Raw genomic sequence first — 17877 nt, forward strand, 5'->3', positions numbered from 1 at the left:
TGTCTGTGCACACAAGAGGTGTAGCTGTAGTTCATTAAAAAAAACAAAACAAATAAAACATTTCTATTGACTTTTTATTTTCTCGAGCTGGCCTGTAATGATTTCAAATGAACTTTCAGAAATATTGTTTTAATGTGATGGAATAGTTTAACATTTTAAAATCATGCACAGCTTAAAGTCAGTTCCTAAGGTTGCAGAAGCCAAGAAAATCCACATTTTATGAACATAGAGCTACAGATGTTTGTTTATTTAGATATCAGTTTTAAAAAAATAAAACAAAGGCAAACCAGGTTAAGCCCACAATAACAGTAGCAGTATTACAATTTATCATAATATTTCAACATTTTGATATCCACCTTCTCATCTAGACCCTCTGCCCCCTGCCAGCAATCAGAGCTGAATTATTCCTTTAATGTTATAAAACATTTTACAGTTAAAAGGAATAAAAATGTGACATGCATTCGACAGAGCAATAAAATAGAAACCATAAGGCAGACAGGACATTTCGAACTAGATATTAGAAGTAGAGAAGATGGAAAAACAAGTAATGATGTGGTTTGTGTCAGATATGTATTTACATGAGATGTACTCCATATCTTGATTGCTAATGACATCATTCCTCGTTGCATTCAAAATGTTTTGGTCTGCAGAGTATATTAAAATGAATTAATGTTAACATTCTTGTGCAAAAGAAATGCAGTCATCGTCAGGCATTGCTAATGTTTTTGTGGTGTAGTCCCTCTAGCTTCTTGAAACTTTTCTTTCATAGATGTCTAGCTAACTGCAGGAAGGAGGGAGAAACTTGGTCATTTCCTAAGAATAACGGAAATGTGTTACCATGTCTTCGTAAAGCATCTTTGAACAAAGAAATACAGCAACTTACCTTTAGATTATGATGTGGGTTTACAGTTTGTCTGAAAAATAGAGGAGAAAACAATTAAGTTTGTGTATCAGTGACCATTTCAGTCTGAAAATGGTTATATGAATTACATACCACCGAGTCGTTTCCATGCAGCCTTGATTTTTTCTGTATTTATAACAAAACAGACTTTGTCAACGTGCAGTTGTGTTTATGGGCATGTTTAATCGTTTAGTCTTTAAGTTTGCCATTACGATCCGGTAGGTTGTTTCAGGAATGAGCAACAGCAGTACAAATGTTATGTTTTTTACCCTTGTTTGATTTTTCGGGCCACAAAAGAAGGCATTTCATGGAAAGCAAGAGACAACCCAGAGTTTCAAATTTTCTTTAAATTTTTTTCAGGATCTCAGCATTCAGAGAGATTTGTCAAATCAAACTGAGTATGCCGTACAAGTATTCCTGGGTACTTCATATTCAGGCACGTAATCGCTGCAGGGGATGGGAGTATATACAGTTTACATTGTGCGTACAAGAAAATATACCATTCTTAAAATGTGTTATACTTCATAGACCCTAGGTCTTTTTTCTTTTCTTTTTCTTATTTACTCCCAGATCACAAAATATTTATCAGATCACCCGTCCAAAATTTGTTATTTCCTCCGATCCCAAAAATTGTTACAACAACCCCAAAGGTCTAAAAGGTCATTGCTTGCCCCCCAAATCCCAAAATACCTATATCTATGCTCCTCCATGATTTGGGAGAGAATTTGGGGATTTCAGGAGAAATAGGAAACTATAACAAATCCAGTGTGTATTTCTGAAATGTTTAAATTGTGGCCAAAAGGCTCACATTCTCAGGTTGTTTAGGGGTCCAATGATGTTTAGGGAGCCCTGTGTACACGCTTCATTTATGTAAGCCTTGGCCTGTCTCTATGTTCCATTATGCTGTATAGTGTCAAATAAATTTTTAGGATTACACCGGTTATTAGATGTAGGGTCAGAAAAGTAGGTTGCTCTGGCACCCTTGACTGCATAATTAAAAGACGTTAAAAGAGTAAATGCTAGTGGTGTCCATATGAAAGTGGAGTGCCTTAGAGCAAGCTCAGCTGCGATCCCTTTGGAAGGGAAGTAGCTTAAAGAATTATATATTCCTCTCACCTTTGAAAATGTAAAGTATTACCACTATGACAAGTAAAGCTACAACGCTGATTACAGAGTAAAGACCACATCTATCCCTAGACTCCTGCTGGGGCTGGGGCTGGGGCGCGTCATCTGCAAATATTCAGAAGAGAGAAAAAACACGCTTCAGAGGAAAAAGCTGAAGTTAGTTTCTCAGAGTCATATGGCATCTTTGGAAACTTTTGGACCTTCCTCCCAGTGCCTCATCACAATGTGTCATGCAGCTTGGTATCATGTTTTCTCTTTTAAGACCATTGTGATCTCACCGTCACATTTCAGAGTGACAGCACTTGAGGCATTCTCCCCGGTCCCGCTGGAGGTGCAGGTGAATTTGACCACCTTGTCTGTGCTGTTGAGGATTGCTAAAATGCTTCCAGGGTTTCCATCACGATTACTCGTGTTGAAGGCAGTCACAGTGCGGGGTTCAACCTGCCAGGACAAGTCAACACCTTCCTCTTGAGAAGAACAGTGCAGCCCCATCCAACAGTGTCCTTTTACAGATGCACTGAAGAGTCTCTTTATGGTCGGTTTCTGAAGGTGTTCTACACGGGAATGAAGTGTAATTATGAATTAGACATGGATATGTTCTTGCCAAACTTTCAAAACCTAACGTTGGGCTCCAGACACTAACCATTCAGAAGCAAAATATTTGCAACATGCTAAACTTGTTAAGGAAAGTGAGGAAAATGAGACAGTCTACAGCCATGCTAGTGCTCTTTGAGGCTGTAATTAACAACAACGACAATGACAATGCTAACATGCTGATGCAGGTATAATGTTGGCTATTTAAACAATTACATTTTTTCAATTGCTTTGAAATCATTGATAAACAAGTTAGCGTGCTAACACTTAGACAATTAGCACTTACATAGAAAACCTAAGGGTGATGGGAATGTCTTTCGTAGTAAAATTTTTACAGGTTTAGTCATAAACTAAAGCATTGAACAAACCGAAATATGGATCTAATGATGGTGCTAGATAAAAAGTTTGAGGATCACCAAAGATATTACGGTTCATTCTGAGGGAAACATGAATGTCTGTAAAAAATTCCATGACAGCCCATTCAATTAATGTTGAGACTTTTCACTCAAAAACCACAAATCTGAAAATCATGGTGGTGCTAGAGGAAAATTCAAGGGGTCACCAAAGTCATTAGGATATATCCTCGGGGAACAATGAATAACTGTACAAAATTGAATTGTAATCAATCAAATAGTTGCTAAGCTATTTCAGTCAGGACCAAAGTAGTGAACCGAGTGATGGACAGAGTGCTGTGCTGCTAGCGTGGACTACAGTCAATAGGTCAGTCTCAGCTCAATAAGGAACATTCTTGTTTGTTATTTTCAAAATATGACTCACAGCCGGTCACACTTACGCCCAACTGTGAGCCTGATCCTGTTTACGGTGGCGTTGTTCACTCTGTTGATGAGGTCCACAGTGTATTCCATGGCATCGTCTTCCGTCAAATTACGGATCGTCAAGTCACCTAATGAGTAAAAAATCGTTGAACAGACACCGTCAAGAGAGAAAGAAAATGAATCCTCCACACTGACAGTCATGATAGATTTTCTTACCTGTAGAGATGTTGAGACTGAGTCTTCCTTTATACCGACTGATGCGTTCAGTGTTTTTCTTCCCATTGCGACTGGTGGCAATCCAAGTGATGTTGGAGAATATTGACCACTCAATTATGGTGAGCTGCCAGGACGGGTCTACCCCTGAGGGCAAGGTAATGGTTTCTCCAAGGTACCCAGAGACAACCCTCTGGGGTTCAGCTAGCGCCACTGTGAATTTAAAAAAAAAAAAAAAAAAAAAAAGATTCAGCAACACCATACTCAGCCTTTTAGGTTTTATACAGTGATAAAGATAAGAAAGGCAACAATTCCCTAAAAAGGGTTCATCTTTGGTGACATTTTGAAGAAAGACAGTAAAGACAACCAAGCACTAACTTCATTTCCAGCAACATTTTGTAGATTTCTTTACATGTTTAAATAAGATAAAGATGTGATGGCCGGTGAACTTGTATTTTTGTTGTGTCATTTCCTAGGTTTCTGTTGACAGATGAAGCGAGACTTAGAGTCTACAGCACTGGATAAACAGAGATTTTGCATATGATGGATGATGCTACATGAAAGGTCGGGCCGGATCTTTTTACGAATCGTCGTCATTCGGGGACAATCAATGTCCCTACCAAATTTCATGGCATCCATGTTATAGTTTTTGAGGTATTAAAGTCTAAACGGAAAGTTGTGGAATGGCAGACCGTGGTTAACATGCGTGTTCAACACTCAAAATCTACGGTGCGAGTTCATTTTCAAGAGAACCGTTATACTAAGTTTCGAGTGCTTCACATTTTTCCTGCCACACTTCCTGCTTTCATTTTGTTTTGCGGCAGTTCCCTTCCTTCTGGCGTTAAACATTTAAGCAAACATTAGAAAAAATGGTTTTCATCACCAGTCACTTATTCTGAGAAAAGATATGTTAATTTGTTTAGCTTTTTGTTAAACCCTTCAGAGTTCAATGATCTTAATTTCTGAATCAGGAAGTTACTTATTCTGTTCTGAATTGTAATTTAAAATATTTCAAAGTTTTTGAAAGTTTGGCACATCAACTGCTGCTGCTTGATATTTTCAGAGACAGGGGAAAAAAAAAAAAAAAAGGGACCTACCTTGGTGAAGTGTAATGAGTAGGACTTGAAGTCTCATCGTAACTGAGGCACGCACACCAGAGAAATAGAGCCAGGGACAACGGACTTCCCTTTTCTCATGCTGATGTTAAGACTGCGTTGGAGGAAGACTGAATATGAAAAATGCACCAACAAAAACCTAAATTTGCGCTAGACACGCTGAAAAAGCATGAAATATGTTGTGTGATAAATACTTAACTCACATTTTAACAAATACATGTTTTTGTCTTGATTTTTTCCCCTCACTTTTATTCTAAATGAAATTGGTCAGCACATTCATTGGCCCTTACAAAGAATAAAAAAAGAAAATGCCTATATTCCCCATAGATCAGTTTAACTCCTTGCAAGCACGATTGAACAGACTGAATAGTTTCTTTTAATTCTGTGGTATCCATACTTTGTATTATTTATTTATTGTTTCTTTTATTTGGGGGATTCCAATTTTTGTATATACAGGGTGTTGTATAATACATATTCATGAAACAATGGAATTTTTTTTTAACATACACCCACTTAAGTTTCATTTTGTCTTAACTTAAAAAAAGAAAAAGGGAAGAACAAAACCTCAACACAAACTTGTGATTAACTGGATGTGATCATTTATAAAAAACGTTTTACAGAGTCTTAAGCAGCAAATAACAATCTTGAGACAAGTGTTAAGAGCTTAGTTTCAGTACAATAAAGTGAGAGTAAACAAATCAATTATAAACAGGAAAAAATACAAGCTTAGAAAACTGCATCGAAATGTACATGTAAACTGCTTGTGATTGGCACGGCAATCTTTATTTGTAGTGTAAAAAGGACATTTTTGAGTCACAAAAGACGCACAAATATGCACAAGTATCAACCCTTGTCCGGATTAACCTGCTGGGGGGGGCCCCTGTTGACCCCCAAAATACATACAGCAGCTTTCAGACAGAAGTGGAACGATCAGTCTAGTAATCAGTTAGTTCCTCGACAGAAAATCAATTTGCAACTATTTTGATAACTGATGAATTGTTAGGTATTTTTCAAGCAAAAACACCAAACACACACACACACACACACACACCATTGGCTCTGGCTTCATAAATGTGAATATATGCTGGTTTCCTATGCTGCATGATAAACTGAGTATCTGTGGGTTTTGTGTATGAATTTTGATAATTTTTTAAAATTGAGTCTGACAGTGTTATACTAATGCAATGATAAATTAGTGAACCAATTTGCCATTAATCAAATAAAAAAATCCTGTGGATTTTGCGGCCTCTGGGGGTCTCAGCCCCTGGGCCGGTCGCCCACTTTGTGCAGCCGGGGATCCAGCCATATTCAACCATACAGACACACACACGCGCACACAGAGACGCATTCACGCACACACAGGCTTTGCAAAATATCAGACAGTAAAATTAACATCAAGCTGCCAAAAAGAAGCACACTGATGTTACTTGGCTATATTGTGCCTGAGCTAATCAAGACTATAACCTATTTGCAGAGGTGAAAGCGTCCCCTACCAGTGTTAGTGAACATAGACTGGTGCTTTATTGTGCCCAAATTGTGCTTATATTTGTTGCCAGTGCATGAGTATTAACCATTAAAAAAAAAAAAAAAAAACATTTATGTAGGTGGAACTCCAGAAATAAAAAGTGATTCAATAAAAACTAAAGAGGAATAATACAATGAAATGCTCAGTGCATGAGCCCGTCCAGTGTTTCTTACATCATATTTCCACTGGAAAATAATTTATGTCCACTTCTCAGTAAACTGTTCAGTGGAATCAGAAATAGAGGAAGCAATTCAGAAGCGGTTGCATCTCCCTTGGAGTTGGTCAGAGAATCCTGTCAATGTCCAAAGTGAGGGGAGAAAAAGGCTCGGGGAACCTTTTTCGATGCCAGTCCGTAGCCTGTACAGGACCATTTGGTGGCAAACGAGAAGTTCAACTAAGAAGCGAAATGAGACGCAAGATCAGCTCTGACGTAGTGCGAGTCCAAGCCAGGCCTCTCAAGTCTAACTGCGCCAGAAAAAGGTCGGCTGTACGGTGTTCCCGTACACTTCCCGAATACTCTCATATTTTACCACCGCCAGTTGATATCTCACATGGGTATATCTCTTGAATGAGGGTTGCATGAATTAAAAGTGTGGTTAAAGTCCAATTTATAGACTCAACAGGTCATTCCTTTTTTAGCCAAATAATTGTTATCAAAATAATGTATTTTATTAAATCTCTTGTGAAATACAACTAAAGAACAGCCTTCCTTAGTATAATGGGAAGTTGGAGCAGTCTCCAGTGCATTATCGGTTAAATGTAAGCTCTTTGCGGCAAGGGTGAAATTGTAGTTCGCTAGAAGAAAAAAGAGGAACAAGACAAGAGATGGGGTATTTCTGTTGCCTTGCCTCTTTTTTTTCTGTAGGTTTATGATAACTTAGACGTTTCCAATTTGCATAATTGGGCTAATCGACAAACAAAATTCATGAAAAGCTACACCTCTTGTGTGCACAGACAGTAGCCATTATTCATTTCCCTCCCCCTATACAGACGTTTCTGACTGGAGCTTCATGACAAACTTGTGGCTTTTGGGGTCGACGAACTCCTCGCCCAGGCACACGTGGGGAAGGGGCGCGACGGTGACGACCAGGGAGAAGTCCAGGCGTTTCAGGGTGAAGACCTGGCCCTGGCGCAAAGAGGCTGTCACCGGCTCCTCGCTCACCAGTGTCCACCGGCGCCCCGTACCACTGTCCAGGTACTGGAGGGTGGGACCTGGGCTGAGGTAGCGCTCGAGGAAAGCCTTTAAAAGACAGAAACACACAAAATGAGTTTGTAATAATGGCACTAACACACTGTCTGAAAAAGTTTAATGGGGTTGAGAGACGAGACTTAAAGATGAAAATCTAGCTGTAATTTTAATGTTTCAGAGGTTGGTGTCATTATATCACACTAAACCATATAATTACTGAATTATGAAAGGGTGGGGTTTTAATATTACAATATGGAGTGAGTGGGTTGTTTGGTTACCAGGAGCAGAACTGATTCATTTGCAGCTCCTAAGATACGGTATGTTGTTAGTTTCTATGATTTTAACCCAGAAAAACTTTTTCTCTGTGGGTTAAGCAAATTTTCACCTGGATTTTATGCATCCCAAGTTTGAAACGTTATAATTTCTGCTAGGAAAGAACGCCATTCACCACATTTTATAGTATAGTGGTTCCTCACAGTGAGGAGTTCAGCTCAAAATATCCTTCAAACAATAAATATTGAAAAAATAAAACAGTTAAAATAAGGCATAAAATAAAGAACAAACATTAAAATTCATGAAAATTTCAAAAAGAAAATAAAAAAGATGTATTAATAAAATACATGCCATGAGACTATCCTCCTTACCTTGGGGGTCATGTTGTGCGTGATGCAGAATTGCAGGTGGTTGATGATGCTCTCCATGCTGTGGTAGGACTGCTGCCTGGTGGCACGGAGGTACTTCTGCATGGCCCGTGCCATGGGGGCGAAGATGGCCTGAGCCGCCTCCCTGGGGTCCATCACCTCCCGTGGGTGTTTAGGCGAGGATACGGTCGCCTCCTCTTCCTGGTGACGCTTGATGTGGGTGAAGGCCTCTTCTACTGCCACCACCAGTCTGGTGAGGAGAAATGACAGTGGGAGGGCGAGACACTCACTTAGGTTTAGAGCTGCTCTTGATCAATATTTTAACATCAACAGCGGGTCAGGTGACCACACATCATGTGAAGAAGGTTGCTTGTAGTAACGAACCCACAGAGAGTTATCACCCGACGCTGCAGTTCACCTCTACGGAGCTTTTTTTTTTTTTTGCTTCTTTCACTCCCTTGTGTTCTGTTTAACGATCTTCATCTTTACTGTTCTGGTTCACTCTCAGTATCATTTCCGGCAGCAGCGAGCAGGTGCAGCTGCTGGTTTCACTGAAGTAGCTCTGATGAACCCACTGAATACTACCTGCCCAGCACCAAACAGCAGACACACAAATTAAGCGCCTTTCATGGTGGACTCTGCTAAAGAGCCAGATATGTCCCTCAGGGGAATGAATGTTGGACCAGAAACAAGACTCCAAATGAATGCGAATGTTGGTCCATGCCTGCAGGATGTTAAATAGGCAACGGTTTGCCGGCAGGTTCAAAATATCAGCTTTAACGTGGCAATATGTCAATGTTATGTTTCAGCGCTGCACAAAAATGAACACGATTCTTCTGAGAGTTTGATTCATACCAGGTGGGTCATGCCCTCAGGATATAGCCATGTGCTCACACTCTAAAGTCCGACGGGATGTTATAAAACACCTCTTGATTTCACATCTTTCACATCTCAGCTTAATATTTTGTGAGGACAATCGAGCGTATGGCTTTACTTCCACTTGATACCCGCATATCCTGTTACTGGGCCTTGCGCTCTTGTGGCCTGAAAGGCAGGCAAGACCAAATGCATAAAAAAGTCGAAATACTCTCTATATTCAGAGGTCCGTACTTCATTAACAGGGCAACATTACACTTGAAAGTCAAATTACTGCAGCTTTAAAGAATTCTGTTACCTGAAATTACTTTAACGTGGCTTACTGGAAAGATGAAAACTATATTATTATGATTTAATCATTTTTTTTAAACTTCTATCCTTCACACAGTTGACTCATGGGGATACTTTACACTCCATCATATCCGTCAAACTCAGTCCGTATCTGTGTGGGCATGTCTTCACCTGGCCTTGCGCTTGCGGACCCTCCGCTCCACCTCTGCCTCCTCGTAGTAGTACTCGTTGTGGGAGTTGTCTCTTCTCCGAGCGGTGGCTGCGATCATGGCTCTGGACTGCCCCGTGGAGTTATTGGTGCTGTTCTCTGTGGACAGAAACAGTGAAATTGATGATGACCGGCCCATCTGATTGTCAGGCCGAGCAACCTGGACTGTCCTGAGCATGTCCACTAAGACTAGCTGTTTTTATTCCATGTGTGATTTGCAGAATTTAAATACCAATCTACTAATTTGCTACTTTACCTCTGTATGAATGTGGTGAATATATTTATTTATGCTTCTTTTTAGCCAATTTATTTCAGTTACATTGAAATGGTTAAATCAGTGATGCATTTCGAGACGGCCGCCTTCAATTTATAGCACATCACAGACTCACCTGTATCTCTATATCATTGTTACTGTTAGCAAGTGAGTTAACCCAGCCACATTCTGTTTATTTTAAACATAAATATACTGTAGGAATTGTTCTGATGCAGACGGGACTGAATGGAAAATGTGAGAGATGAAATAGAGCAAACATAATCATTTCACCTTCCCCGAGATTGTAGACCTTGAAGGCAGACATCTTCTTGGTGAGGATGGACTTTGGAAGGTTAAGCAGGGCCGGGTTATACACCGGGAAGTCACTGTAATACTGGTCCAGAATCCACACTGCTGCCCGCTGAATACTGCATGAGATAGAGGAGGAAGATAAAAAGTTCCTCCTTTAAACTTAAAACACAGCGGTGTTTCCAACACCCTTGAAAAGCTCACAGCTTCATGGCCACTCCAACATGCACAAAAGGGAAGTGGTAAACCATCAGAAACTGAAAATGAAACACCACGTGGGCTGCATGCATGAGAGGAAATGTCTGCTATGCTATGGGGAGGTAAAGCTCAACTCCAAGTGAATGAGACACAGAGATGTCGAAGGCCAGGCATGTAATTATAAAAAAGGCACAAACAACCATCTCCAGTCTTATGTAAAATCAGACCTGAAAGCCACACAGTAGCATGCAAGGAATTAAATGCTGTCTATAGCTATATGCTGTTCCCCTGTCACCTAAACATGGTCGCAGCTGCACAGTCTAGTCAATAGCTGTGGTAGCTATGTTGGACTTCTTTTGGTTGTAAACCAAAAGACAGCAACACTTTCTAGCAACCCACTCATAGTTTCAGTTTCAGGTGCTGGAGATCAAAAAAAAAAGAAGCAACACCATCCACGTGATCGGTAAACCACGTGTCGCCATTACATTTTCTCTGTGCACCACTTTCGACCACCTTCAAAATGTGTCTGTGTAGGTTTTGGGTGTATCAGTGACCGAGGCTGCCGGAGTTTGCGCTTAGCTGTGCACTGAGGTAAAGAGACAGGGCGTAGGATCGGCCATTTATAGTGAAACAATGTGGAATATTTTCTAAAACAAATGTTACGTGCCAAAATGTAAGAGGGGTGATGGAGAAAGTGTTTTTCAAAATAGCCGAAATCTTAATAGGTAGAAATGGGCGTGGCTTAGATGGATAAGTTCAGCTTGACCCAAAGAATCCAGAAAGTTAAGTGCGCAAAAAAATAATTAGCTCTTCCTTGATCAATGGCCAAACTCTCTGCCAAGTTTCACTGAAATTTGATAAGCTCTTTATGGTATATCTTGCTAACAAACACACGAGCAAGAGGGACCATCAACATACAGCAGCCACCGTAGTGGAGGAAACGGTGGATTTCTCAAGCAGAAATGAAAATGAAAAAAAGACAATATTCCTGATCTTCCACACACACTAACCTGAGATGTCCCACACTGTAGAAGTGGCTGGCTCCATCTGTGGTCCTCACAACCTTCAGAGAGAAAGCAGGCTGTAGGTGTCTGACCTCCAGCAGCACCAGGGCCAGGTACTGAATGAACAGCAGTGCATCCACCAGAGACGCTGCATATCCCACAATTCCCCTGAAGTCCGTCTCTCTGGGCTCCAGCACCCGCACCCCATAGAAGAGCCAATAGGACGCCACGAAGAGGAAGACCAGCACCAGCAGCAGACAGCGGAATATGAAGAAGCGTGGCAGAGTGGCTCTGGGCGGGCGGAGGAACAGCGCCCAGGTGGAGATGAGGAGGATCAGGAGCTTAAAGGCCAGAGAAATGTAAAGGCCCTCACACGGGGTGCCGCAAGGGTCCAGTGTGTCCCGCCAGAGGAGCTGTGGGAGGGCCAAGAAGGCCAGAGGAGTGACCAGAGCGAAGAGCCCCAGAATGGCGCCCAACGCTAGGCCGAAGTAACGGCGACACTCTAGCGGCGAGGACTCCTCTAGGTCCTTAGAGATCCGTGTCAGGTCCTCGTTGGAGATGCTGTCCACGGAGGTGCCGGTGACCACCGTGGTGGTCTCACCCCAGTTGTCATCCTGAAGAGAGGGGAGGGCAAAGAGATGAGCGTGGGTGATAGCAGCTCCGCACTGAACACATTTTAAGAGGAAAGATTAAAAATTAAACTCTGACCCTGTCGTCTCCTCTGGTGGACTCAGCATCAAGCAGCGGTTCTCCGGGAGCCTGGATGGTCACCGACTTGTCTCCACGGATGCTGCTGTCGCGACACTTTGAGCGATGCTTGTCCCTCCTCTCTCTGGAGAGACATTAGAAAAAGGAAAAGAGTACAAGTTTGGGATTTTTTTTATTCATGGATCGACAATAATTATTTCATACTTCCTGACCCGGCCTGTTCAATATAATCCTGAAGCCACTGATATAATTATTTAATAGCTATTGTGGTAGAACTCTAATCTGGCAAAATAAAACAAACCATGAAAAGGGACTGTTTACAATACATAGAAAAAAACCAGAAGACAAAATTTAATGTTATTTTATCAATTGACACAATTTTTTTTGATTGTTTTGGGGGATTTACAGCAATTTAGTGTCACTTAATATGTGATAATATGATCCTTAATAATTATTTTCTGCCCTTCTTTGATGCCACCACTGGGAGGTGCAACAGTTGCAAACTTCACACTCCACACATGGTGTCTTTTAGCACATGTGGCACCTGCTTAGGGCTGCAACTAACAATTACTTTCTTTCTTGATGAATCTGCAGATTAATTTCCCAGTTAATCAATAAATCGCCAGGAAATTGTGAAATATGACCCTAATAATTTTTTCAGACCCCCAAGGTGACATCTTGAAATGTGTTGCTCTGTCAGTTTGTCGCTCTTCAGTTTGCTGCATATAGAACGAAGGAAATTGGCAAAACCTCACATTTGAGAAATCAGAAGCAGAGGATTTGGGGCATTTTAAGTTAGAATAACTTAAAAAATAATTGATTCTGTTATAAAAATAACAGAATCAATTAGTCGATCATGAGACTAGTTGACAGTTGTGGAGTTTTCTTGTAAACAAAAAAGTTACATTTGCATTCAGTTTACTCACCAAAACGCCTTGTGTGTGTCCTTGAGGTCTAACAAATGTGGCGAGTGCATTTTCATCCTCATAAAACATTTGCATCTAGTTAATTCACCCCTGGATATTTATTTTCTTATCTCTCATGCAAGAGTGTATATAATACTGCAAAAAATATCGACTGTATAAAGTGCAGCTAACCGGAAATATATTAATGCACACTCACAAGTAGAGCTGATACAATTAGTCGATTAATCGATCGACTGAAAAGTAAGATTAACTGCGTGAGTATTTTTTAATTTTTTTTTCCACAGGCGCCAAAATTCACTGGCTCCATCTTTCCTTAGACCTCTTTGATAGTGAATGGAGAATCTCTGGTTCATGGACGGTTGGTCGGACAAAACACGACACATGAAGATGTCAGCTCCGGGAAATCATAAAGGGCATTTTAAAAAACATATTTTCTGACATTCTGGAGACTAAACGACTAGCTGATGAAAACAATCTTTTTTTATAGGAAGCTGCCGCTCTACTTGCAAGTGCAGTGCAAGCTGTGGTCCTCTACCTGTGTTTGCGGGAGCTTCGTGAGTGGGACGACTTGAAGGAGTAGCCTGAGTATATGGAATCGTTGTCCATGTCGGAGGCTGGCGGTGGGCGGGGTTTCTGAGCCCCTCCTGCCCCTGAGCCGCCGCCGCCGCCGCCGCCCTTCTCCCAGACCACGCCCAGCTGGCTCTTGCGGTTGCTGATGGACTTGGAGGAGAGGGCCAGGGGGAGGCGCAGCAAGTCCACTTTACTCCTGAGGGAATCTATCTTGGAGGCCTGGGGAAAGAGGGGAGGATGGGGGGGAAGGAAGTGAGAGATGAATGTCAGAAATGATGAGTTTGGGAAGAGGCAAAGACAGTGTGGGAGCGAGAAAGTGGAGAGACGAGAGTGAACGGAAGGGAGACGGGAAGAGAAATGAAGGCAGAGAGAGAGGCAAAAGATATTTTTTCATATGAGCCAGGAGTGAAAGCGTCTCAGAGGGAAACCTACCAAGTAACAGCAACAAGAGGAGAGAGACCGCATTGTTAAAATACTGGCACTGTGAGGTGTGCGAAAGCGTCTGTGTCTGCGCTTCCAGTGGCGCAGGACATAGCCGGGCCCAGTCTTCTGCTTTGGGGGAGTTTTTATGAGCAAATTCAAGTGATCCGGCCCCGAGTGAGTTCTCAGGCAGTAAAAGGTCAATTACGGCACTTTCTATTCTCGGTCCCAAGTCTCCAGTGTGGGGGACACGCAGGAGTGGAGGCAGAACATCAGCTCTAAAATGCTCCACTTTCGTGTGAGAATGACTCAAGCAAAGCTGAAACTGTGCTGCTTTGTGCACCTCTGGGGAACATGCTCGGGGCCACCTAGAGAAACTCCATTTTGTTTTGTTTATACGAGCTTTAATTTGAGCTACACTGCCTCCGTTTTACCAGTGTTTTGTTTTTGGCTTCGTCTGTGATACATACTCGTCCAGACGCCACATTCCCCAATTGTCCCCTGTGGTCTCCAAGGGCAACAAGGCTTAGCTACTACAATGGGGATGAATGGGAGGCTATGGGTGAGAAAAGACAGGGGGGGGGGTCGTTTCCATGGCAACCAGAACATCAACTCGGCACCCCCCTCGCTTCCCCTTATCCCTCAACTAAACACCTCAGAAGACTGTAAGAGGCGCAACTCCTTTACCAGGCTACGGTACTTCTTTTACAGGATGTTTAAGGATATTTCTGCCTTTGTCCTCAGGCTTATAATCTGTTTTTGTTCAACATTTGAAGTTTGAGTTGTCATCCGGACAGAGCACATAGCCGCCCCCCCCCCAGTAGGGTACTTTCCGAATTGGCTGTAGAACAAGCAGGCCCCTAATCTAATAAGAAACCTCCTCGTGCTCTCTATTTGTACCACGGCCTCCTGTGCCCCTCTTCTGCATTAGACACTTCAGATTTCACTGATGGTTTTCATGTGATTCACACACGGACTCACCCAGCTGGGACATTTTTTGGGCAGACGCACTAGTGGGCGTACAAGGCCGTGCGTGTGCATGCCCTGAAAAAGGCATGCCGGTCCCAGCGGCCTACAATCCTTCTCACAGAGGTTCTCGGCCCTGGTTTAAAGATCCCATGTAGTGTCATGTGACATACAGACGTGGTCGTGGGAGATTGTAAGACTGATGTACGGCTGCTTTTTTGATGTGGGTGATAAAAGACCAGAGAGACTGTGCAAATAACAACAGTTACCTGGTTGGTTCACCAGTTGTAGAATTATAGGACAGTGAAGAAGAGAAAGCTGCTCTTCATCACGGCTAGTGTTCGCCTGAAGACACACGGGAGAATCTGAAGTCAGCTAAGAGAGGACCTCTTGTGGTCTAGTGAAACCAAAACTGGGATTTGGTGCAAGTCAAACACCGCACATCATCCTGAACACGTCACCCCCACTCTTGTGAGGGTTGGAGGAGAAGAATTAACCAGGCTAAACACGGGGAAATCCTGGAGGATGTCACCTGGGAGACGATTTGTTTTTGCAGGGAGAAAATGAGCCCGAGCATAAAGCCAAAGCCACGCAAGAATGGCTGAACAACAATGCGAGCGTCCCAGAGTGGCCCGGTCGGGGTCCACGTCTCACTCCGACTGAGAATGTGCGGGTGGACGCAAAAAGAGAATAAAACATCTAAAAACTTCCAAGGGGGGTGGATACTCTTCATGGACTCCGTACACGGGGAAAAAACCACTCATTCGTTCTAAAAAAGAGGAGAATTTACTGGGCCAGTGTCACATTTGCTTCATGTGAGGCGAAGCACTCTCTCTCTGGTTAAAACCGGAAATCACTCTGACCTACAGACCTCATATTCACCCAGGGCGTGAAAGATGATCCTCAGGTCTCTGCTGCAGCTTGGGCAGAGTGAACATGCTAAACCCCCCCCCCCGGGGAAACCCACTCTCAGTCAGTCAAATCCTGGTCCAGATCACATAACACAGAGGACGAAGGTGGGGATGGAGCTTCGTCCTTCAGTGCTGACCAGAAAATTTGCAGCACCTGTGACTCAGTGTTTTTTTCTTTTTTTTGGGGGGGGGGGTTGGGAAAGTACTTACAGAAACCGAAGTGATATCTGGTGTGTTCTTTTTTTTTCTATTGCTGCTCCAGGTGAGAAGCCACTGACTCATGCTGGCTTCTAAGAGCAGCAAACAAAACAAAAAAAATAAACAGGTCTTTCCTTTCTGCACAGACACGCAGGACACTCTCACAAGGACGATGGGTGATTGCGTTTGTCTGCAAACTATGGATGAACGTTAAGTCGCAATGCCCAACCGCAATCGATCCGCGGCTGATTGGTTCAGGCCGGGGTCAGAGTTCGGCATCAGCTGGGACGCGGGACTTCCACGTGCAGTGTGGAAACAGGATGGCCGGGACAAAAACTGCGAGCACACTGTAAAAATGCCCCCCCCCCCCCTCTCTCCCTTTTTAGAACAAATAAATTGTCCTGAAGAAGCTCGTCTTAACTAAACTTTTATTTTTTTCCCAACGCTGGTGTGGATCTCTGCTGATGCTGTCAGATAACGATCCAGTCACAGTAAGTGAACGGTTTTCTTCTTTACTTCTCGCTTGTTTAAATGGGTGTCTCCCGCCTGGCAGCCTCAGGTGGGTCCCGCGGGCTAACGAGCCCGCCCGAGTGGCTCCCGGGGGCCTCCAGGCCTCAGGGTGGCAGTGGGCCATCGAGGCGTGGCCGCCGCCTCTCTCCCGACTCCCCTGAGCAACCCCGCGGCCGGGCTTCTAGGCCTTTGTGTACCACAAACACACAGTCGGCATGAGTTGACGGTCACGGCGATCAGGGGCCAAAGTGACGAGGGGCTCTGATTTCACAGTGTGGAGACGGCGAGTCGCTGTTGGAGACAAAGCGGAACACACCCAGGATGAAGTGCTGCCGCTGTGAGCAACAGACCGGTCACTACACGGCGAACTCACACGCGTGTGATCGCAGTGAAAAAATAAAAAAAATTAAAAAAAAATTTTTTTTGAATCCCCCAAACGCTCCCTGTCTGCAAACCGTTCCATTTTGGCGCACCGCGCGTAAAAGCGCAACGCGGAGGAGAGAAACGAACGGGCGAGCGAGCGAGCGAGCTCCGGCTGTAACGGTGGGAGAAGCGGCGTACGCGTTCGCCCCGGGAGCGAGATTCATCGCTTCGGCGAGATCTGAGATCGGCGCTGTTAATCTGCCAGCTCATCGGTCCCGACGCACGGCCGGCTGTGGAGCGAAGGAAGGAACAAAGACGCACTCGGGAGGAAAAGTGGAAGCAAATGTTCAGCCGGTAATCGCAAATTCATCGGAGCCACTGCCAGCCCGGCGTTAGGACACAAATGCTCGTAGACTTGCAGCGAGATCGCGCCCGCGGGGGATGTCTTACCTTTCTACCCGAAGAGGAAAAAGCTGCAACCGGCAGCACAAAGAGCCCGGCGGTGGCGGCGGCGGCGGCGGCGGCGGCGGCAGCAATAACTCCGAGCCCAGCGTCTCCGACCAAAGTGCCTCCGAATGCTCGAAATTCACTTTCCCCCGACTCTCATCCGTCCGCACTCTTCGACGCTCATCTACAGCGGAGGCGTAACTGGAGCCTCGTCGTCGTCGTGGACGCGGCTGGTTTCTTTCTCTTTCTCCGGCTGGGAATCGCAGCTCAAATCGAAGCACCGGAGCCGCACAAAAGGCAGCGACCCGCACCTCATCCCGGCCCCGCATCTGCTGTGTGGCAGCGAAGTCCCGCTGAGTTTTTTTTTTTTTTGGGGGGGGGGGGATTTGCCTGCGCGGACATCCAGCACAGGCTGGGAGGTCAAGTTAGATGGAGAACATTCGGTGCTTCCGGTTAGGATTTTTAAAATAATTTTGCTTTGAGGGCTTTTATCAGCTAAAGACCTGCCCCTGAACATGAAGTTAATTAACTGGTTAAGCAGATTGAGGAGCAGAAAGATCTTAATTTTCTTCACTTTTCTCTACAAATCATGAAATTTAGTTCAATGTTAAGGTTCCTTAGTGCTTTACTATTATATTAT

At 43.7% G+C, this 17877-nt stretch overlaps 2 protein-coding genes across 5 annotated transcripts; both read right to left on the bottom strand.

The window, feature by feature from the left end:
* Positions 1 to 93: 93 nt before the first annotated feature.
* si:cabz01074946.1 lies at positions 94 to 4818 on the bottom strand. 3 transcript variants are annotated; one of them, XM_040140888.1, is made up of 8 exons: positions 4707 to 4818; positions 3613 to 3822; positions 3414 to 3524; positions 2305 to 2580; positions 2018 to 2131; positions 995 to 1027; positions 884 to 914; positions 94 to 781 (listed from the first exon to the last, which is right to left on the bottom strand). In XM_040140888.1, the coding sequence occupies exons 1-7, from the start codon at positions 4741 to 4743 to the stop codon at positions 904 to 906; spliced, it is 792 nt and encodes a 263-aa protein (XP_039996822.1). In that variant the 5' UTR covers positions 4744 to 4818; the 3' UTR covers positions 94 to 781; positions 884 to 903. The 3 variants fall into 3 exon arrangements, with proteins under 3 accessions (XP_039996822.1, XP_039996823.1, XP_039996824.1); XM_040140889.1 differs by lacking the exon at positions 995 to 1027; XM_040140890.1 differs by lacking the exons at positions 995 to 1027; positions 2018 to 2131.
* Positions 4819 to 5300: 482 nt separating this feature from the next.
* Positions 5301 to 17389, bottom strand: vangl2 (VANGL planar cell polarity protein 2). 2 transcript variants are annotated; one of them, XM_040140892.1, is made up of 8 exons: positions 17241 to 17389; positions 13388 to 13641; positions 11927 to 12050; positions 11225 to 11832; positions 9999 to 10135; positions 9418 to 9553; positions 8083 to 8329; positions 5301 to 7489 (listed from the first exon to the last, which is right to left on the bottom strand). In XM_040140892.1, exons 2-8 carry the CDS (start codon positions 13456 to 13458, stop codon positions 7232 to 7234), a joined length of 1581 nt encoding a protein of 526 aa, XP_039996826.1. In that variant the 5' UTR covers positions 13459 to 13641; positions 17241 to 17389; the 3' UTR covers positions 5301 to 7231. The 2 variants fall into 2 exon arrangements, with proteins under 2 accessions (XP_039996826.1, XP_039996825.1); XM_040140891.1 differs by lacking the exon at positions 17241 to 17389 and adding an exon at positions 15930 to 16259.
* Between the last annotated feature and the right edge of the window lie 488 nt (positions 17390 to 17877).

The sequence above is a fragment of the Xiphias gladius genome, chromosome 12 (assembly GCF_016859285.1).
Source record: "Xiphias gladius isolate SHS-SW01 ecotype Sanya breed wild chromosome 12, ASM1685928v1, whole genome shotgun sequence".
Taxonomy (NCBI): Eukaryota; Metazoa; Chordata; class Actinopteri; order Istiophoriformes; family Xiphiidae; genus Xiphias; species Xiphias gladius.